At 50.0% G+C, this 6,912-nt stretch overlaps 1 protein-coding gene across 1 annotated transcript in view; it reads right to left on the bottom strand.

The window, feature by feature from the left end:
- Positions 1 to 6,912, bottom strand: part of ROBO3 (roundabout guidance receptor 3) — a 136,753-nt gene that overhangs the window by 35,249 nt on the left and 94,592 nt on the right. Inside the window, exons 11-12 of the mRNA XM_018564975.1 lie at positions 1,941 to 2,022; positions 1,632 to 1,800 (exon numbers count right to left, since the gene is read on the bottom strand). Coding sequence (XP_018420477.1) covers positions 1,632 to 1,800; positions 1,941 to 2,022 — 251 coding nt within the window. The remainder of the gene's footprint in view (positions 1 to 1,631; positions 1,801 to 1,940; positions 2,023 to 6,912) is intronic.

The following is a 6,912-nucleotide window of genomic DNA, read 5'->3' on the forward strand; positions in this document are numbered from 1 at the left end:
CTGATAGAGAACTTTCTCCTTCAGGCCCCTCCTCTGCTGAGCCCTGATTGGGCAAAGTCTTGCACCTGACCTGTGACTTTAACAAATCAGAGCTTCAGTGGGCATTTTGCATTATGGAATGTCCGCGGTCGAACAAACTGCGAACATCCCATAAAGTTTGGCGTTCGGCGAGCGCTCGAACTGCCGATGTTCGAATCGAACACTCGGCTCATCCCTAGTAATGATGGCATCCAAATTTAGGTGGAGGTATGCTGTTAACGAGAGATATCAAAATCTCATCATGACCAATTCATTGTGTAAGAAAACAAGAATAGGAGAGCCATCAAAGCAACGAATCTGTACACTGCGGCAGGTTTTCCAGCATGATGAAATGGTTTTGGTATGTACTTTGGGTAAGTAGTAACTGTCAATAAAGGGGAGCGAGATTCTTATCTAATAATTTTATGACCCTTTAAATCTTGGAGCACGGGCTATTATTAGACCTTTGGCCGTTACCCGCAACATGCTTGCGTCCGTCCGATATTTATCTCCGGAGTCCCATGTTCACTGGTTGCTCCGCATAATATTTCACGATCCGTATTTATTTCGTCCCCCGTTCTCACAGTGCTAGGAAACCACAACAATGTAGATGTCGTATTGCTCCCCAGCCTCTGCCCGCCACAGACCCCCATCCTGATTTATGGGGGGAATTTTCCTGCCTCTCTGTTTGGAGAAGATTTTTGCTGCTGACTAAACTGTTCACCACCTGCACTCGCTGTAAATCTCGGGCAAGAACAAAGCAGATGGTGACGCCCGGCCCAATAATGCCGATGCAGCACCCACGCTAAGAAAATGTTTAGCAAAACCGCTGACCCGACGCCGGGGCGAGGAAGTCACTTAGTCTTGAAATTCTGGGCTGTGTTTTATCACTCAGAGATCTCAACCATAAAATAGCGATGGAGGAGTGCAGGGCTGGGTAATCTGCGCCGCTCATCTGGACTTGTAGCTCTCCTAGCTGTACACAGACCTGGCCACGGCGGCCACACTGCATCCTGCGGAACATGGCAACTCCATAACTGGAGGGTGCTTATTTCATATGATTGCAACATGAGCAAACAGTGTGGCCTAGATGTGGGGAACACAAATAGAATTGTGGGGTCCATCACTAGAGGGATCACCAGGAGGAAGGAGGTCCTGATTCCTCTATATAGATCTTTATTATCACTAGAGGGATCTCCAGCAGGAGAAAGGAGGTCCTGATCCCTCTATATAGATCTTTATTATCACTAGAGGGATCCCCAGCAGGAGGAAGGAGGTCCTGATTCCTCTATATAGATCTTTATTATGACTAGAGGGATCCCCAGCAGGAGGAAGGAGGTCCTGATTCCTCTATATAATTATTTAAATAGACCTCATGTAGAATACTGTGTCCAGTTCTGGAGATCTCACTTACAGAAAGATATTGATAGGATAGAACAAGTCCAGAGACGGGCAATGCAGATTTTGAAAGGTCTGAGCGATAAAACATATCTGGAGAGACTGCAGGAACTTAATATGTCCGTTCTGAAGGAAAGAAGGGAAAGCAAGGACAAACACATGAAGGGTGTGAAATAGGGGCTAACGTGAAGTCCAGTGATTAATAAAAGGCTCACCTGAAGGCTTCGATGATGTAGGAGGTGACCTGCGAGCTCCCGGTTAGTGGGTTGGGATTCCATGTCAGAGTGATGCTGTTCTTGGTGACGTCGGTGACCAGGGGCTTGGACGGGGCGCTAGGAAGCAGGCTTGGCTCTGAAGGCTGAACATTAACCGGGGATCCTTTTTCTTCATGGGGAAAAAATAAGAAATGGAAATGACAATTACTAGAAATCTATCAGCCGCCATCACAGTGTAGTATTCATTATCTCTCCTTCTCGGGGATGTAAGACAGGCTCAATAGCTATATGTGGCAACCACCTGCTTACCTTGGACATCCAGGAATACAGCCCACGTGGTCTCTCCGGTTGAACTCGTTGCTACACAGGTGTACAATCCGGAATCAGTTACCTGAAACACAACAGACATCATATTAATGGTGAATGTTACACACACAGGGCCGGAGCCATCCTCGGAGTCAGGCAAGCAGTGCACCTGGCGCCCACTTCCTGCAGCCTGTGTTCCCTCACTGCTGTCTCCTATGATGGTGTTACTTGAATCTCCCCCTTCCTGGCCATTTATATATTTCCCCGTGTCATATCGGCTGGGTGGGTTTTAGCCAATTTCCTCTGAATATGCAGTGATAAAATTAGATTATTTGTAACATTGCTGCAAGAATTACTCCAGGAAGCTGGAAGATTGCAGATGTCCGGGAGCCCGTATATGGTGGGGTGATTTGTTCATGCTGGACATTGATTTGGTTACCAAATGGCTCTTTCAGTGGTGTAGAAATGACAGGCACTCTTTGAGAGAACCTGGGGAGGTCACGGAAAATAAAGGTGAGTATGCTGACAGCGATGTTGTATGGCCACACCCCCTAAAGGGGAGGAGAGGGGGCGTGTCTGACCAGGTCGGATCAATTATAGAGTGCACTGGAAAGTGTGGTCATGCTGTTTGGGAGTAGATGGGTGTTGGTTGTAAAATGCAATATCTTTATTTTTGTGACTTCAAACTATATTAGGAAATGTTTTGGAAGAGTTTGTGATCACTTAGGCCTCATTCACAGGTCCTCGTACAGTAAAAATCTGCCAGATCTCTGTGCCTGGGAGCCTCAGGTGTTTCGTGCAGCCCACCTGTATGGACAAGCAGGGGATGGAGACAAGACCAGTCACCGTGTACAAGGAGAGAGAGCAGCAGTGACCAGTCTTTATTACAGGAGGGGGCGGAGACAAGACCAGTCACCCTGCACAAGGAGAGAGAACAACAGTGACCAGTCTTTATTATAGGAGGGGGCGGAGACAAGACCAGTCACCCTGCACAAGGAGAGAGAACAACAGTGACCAGTCTTTATTACAGGAAGGGGGCGGAGACAAGACCAGTCACCCTGTACAAGGAGAGAGAACAACAGTGACCAGTCTTTATTATAGGAGGGGGCGGAGACAAGACCAGTCACCCTGTACAAGGAGAGAGAACAACAGTGACCAGTCTTTATTATAGGAGGGGGCGGAGACAAGACCAGTCACCCTGTACAAGGAGACAGACCAGCAGTGACCGGTCTTTATCGCGGGAAGCTCCTCACACGGGATTACTGCACAGACCTGGAAGAAATACACAAAGCTCACAGAGAATACACATGACTCATGTATGAGGACAATGTATGCTGGAGATCCCGGAGTTCAGCTTTAAAGGCAATAACTTCTGGTTATTAAGTAAAAGGATGAGGTACGAGGCACAGGGCAGCTCCTGCCATTTACCAGCCTGGCTCCCAGTTACAGCAGGCAGTGAGGCGGGGCTCCTCCGGGGGCCACATTAACTCATAGCGCTCCTCATCCCACATGACATGTCTTATTTTTCTTTCCTGGGCAGAATGAAATGACGCTATTAGCTGCGCAGGACACGGGAGTTGCATTAACCTTCCGGCTCCGACACAAGGAAAGAACAGAAAGAACGTTGGAGGTTCTCCGCTCCCCGCTGAATTTCCGCATCAATTTTTTAAGCAAATATTTAGCGTGCGAGCCGTGTTGCTTAAGTTATTCATGAGCAACCTCCACTTTACCCTGCCATGTGATGCCACCGCGCTGCACGGCAACTGGAGCTCAGAGGCAGCGCTCCGTTCCCGGAATACACGGCAACCTTGCCGCACGTTACACCCTGCGTCTGGAACACGCGACGACTTCTGCAAGTAACACCCCATGTCAGGAATACGCAGCGGTCTCTGCGCGTCACACCCTGCGTCTGGAATATGCAGCGGTCTCTGCGCGTCACACACTGCGTCTGGAATATGCAGCGGTCTCTGCGCGTCACACCCTGCGTCTGGAATACGCAGCGGTCTCTGCGCGTCACACCCTGCGTCTGGAATATGCAACGGTCTCCGGCGTCACACCCTGCGTCACACTGCCGGCGTCGCACCCTGCGTCTGGAATATGCAACGGTCTCTGCGCATCGCACTTTGTGTCTGGAATATGCAACGATCTCTGCGCGTCGCACCCTGCGTCCGGAATATGCAGCGGTCTCTGCGTGTCACACCCTGCGTATGGAATATGCAACGGTCTCCGGCGTCACACCCTGCGTCACACTGCCGGCGTTGCACCCTGCGTCTGGAATATGCAACGGTCTCTGCGCGTCGCACCTTGCGTCTGGAATATGCAACGATCTCTGCGCGTCACACCCTGCGTCTGGAATATGCAACGGTCTCCGGCGTCACACCCTGCCGGCGTTACACCCTGCGTCTGGAATATGCAACGATCTCTGCGCGTCGCACCCTGCGTCTGGAATATGCAGCGGTCTCTGCGCGTCGCACCCTGCGGCCGGAATATGCAACGGTCTCTGCCCGTCACACCCTGCCTCTGGAATATGCAGCGGTCTCTGCCCGTCACACCCTGCGTCTGGAATATGCCACGGTCTCTGCGCATCGCATCCTGCGTCCGGAATATGCAGCGGTCTCTGCGCGTCACACCCTGCGTCTGGAATATGCCACGGTCTCTGCACGTCGCACCCTGCGTCTGGAATATGCAGCGGTCTCTGCGCGTCACACCCTGCGTCTGGAATAGCCGATTACCTTCCTGTGTTTTCTGCCTCTGCTGAACTCTTATCAGTTCCCAGTACTACAAAATACCACCACCTATGTTATGGCAAAAGGAGAGGGGGATGTGTTCTGTAGTCCTGCCCTAGGGTGACAACACTGGTCCATCTTAGCTACAGCAAGTGCGCATTGTCACTCTAGGACAGGAAGTGCGTTACTGGCAGGATCAAAGGGGGAAAGAAGCCTGAAAAAAATCAGCCAAATGCAGCCACCTCATCTAAGCATGGCTAAGCTACACACAGTGGCATCACAAGGGAAGTGCGGCCCGCACCCGAGTGACACCATTCGAGGAATGACACCAAAATGGGTCATTTTGGTGTCACCCCCTATGAAAAGTAGGGTCACGGACCGAGAGCCCGACAGTGTCAGGAGAGAGGAGGGGACCTGGCGGCATACCTCATCCCACCGGGGTGAACGTCCCCTCCTCTCTCTCTGCCGGCGTCCACCACCAAGATGGCTGCCGGCAAGCATCAATGACGTCACGGCGGGGTGTCACCCGATGCCCCTGGATGCAATATGTAACATTTTTTATTTTTTTTTTACAAGCCTTACAACCGCAATGCAACATTTCCCATTTTGCTGACCGGCTTTACAAAATCCATTTTTAATAAAATTTTCAGCCAACAAATAAAAATCCCGGCGCTGCAAGACCGAACGTCGTATCATAGAGTGAGGATTGTATACTGAGTAATGCTATGGAGGGCTCGGCGGGCTCTAGGTATTGGGATTCCTCCCCCGCTCCGTTTTCGTCTCATTGGCAGCCCCCCCCCCGCCTCTTATTATGGAGGGTTTCCCATGTACAGTGCAGTGTGATCAGGGTCTGCACATTTCACCTCCCCTCTCCCTGTGTGTGTGTTATATCCCTCCGAGGTATAAGACATCAGACGCAGAGACAAGAGTACAGCTGACAAGTCCCGGGGACATTTCCCACTGAGACCGGCCTCTCTTCACCTGCTGATCCCATAATCCCCATTCTACGCGTTACTGATACATTGTAAACGGCCGGCTAAAGGTAAAGGATCCGTTTTCATTGGTGGAAACACATAAAAGGTGTCGCTTGGCATCATCATAAGTTTTGTTAAATGTGATTGTTACAAAATAACACGACAAAAATTCCAATGAGCTTTAAAAGAAAACAATGTTTCAGTCTTAAGGTCCCCACACACCTTACGATTATCGTACGATAATGGCGGGAAATCCCGCGATCGTACGATTATCGTAAGGTGTGTGGAAGCCGTGCGAACCCCCCCAAAAATGACCTTCACTGCTAGAATTATGTTCATTCGAGAAAAATTCTCCATCCCGCCCCTTCAATCTTTTTTGTCAATTCGTTCAAAAACGATCATCAATTTGACCCCAATAACTAGTAGAAAGTTGAGAGAACCTCCCGGAAAATACTTTTGTCAAATTAAATTCTACTGGTTTATGGGCAGCTTTAGACTTCTGATACTGAGCTTAGGGTAACGGGAGGACGCTAGTTTGTGTCCTCCCGTTACCCTTAGGAGAACTATGGGGAAAAGCCCTGACCCCATAGATATCCTTTAAAGCCGAAGGGGATTGTCGTGAGAAATACAAACGGGAGTCTTTCCTTTGTGTGTGTGCGGCCGCGGACTGTTGTAGCGCCCTTTGTATACACACACACACACATATGTACACACACATGTAGTGCACTATGAATACATGCATCTCTGACTTCCACGCACGGCTAGACTTGTGTGAACGCGGAGACGGATGGGGGCATATCGGGCACACATTACCTGTCTTGGGAAGAATAAGGAAAAACAAACAGATCTGCTCGTCAGCACAGCGAGATGAAACGAGCCGCTGTTTGAACAAGAGCTTTGATGAGCACAAAAGAGGCCGCGTATCGTGGAGGTGAAACATCAAACGCCCTCCTAAACATGACAGCGTGTTTGTAATTCGAGGTGGACAAGGTTCGAGGGAAGTTAGTAGATCTGAGGGAGGCGCAGCTTGTACAGCATTACACACATGAAACGGCCATTTATGAATACAGTATTTACTAAACAAACACAAGGGGGGGGGATCACCTGCGCTGTGCAAGGAAAGGGACGCCGCGGTGTAAGACTTCGTGAGCCTCTAGGTAGGGCGATGTACGTGAAGACCCACAACCTATCACGGGCAGAACCTTAGAAGGTCTATGGAGCTTTAAAGGAGAACTATGAGGGGGGGGGGGGGGGGGTTTTTCCCCCCCCCCATAT

The sequence above is a fragment of the Nanorana parkeri genome, unplaced genomic scaffold (genome assembly GCF_000935625.1).
Source record: "Nanorana parkeri isolate BGI_ZX_2015 unplaced genomic scaffold, ASM93562v1 scaffold802, whole genome shotgun sequence".
Classification (NCBI taxonomy): Eukaryota; Metazoa; Chordata; class Amphibia; order Anura; family Dicroglossidae; genus Nanorana; species Nanorana parkeri.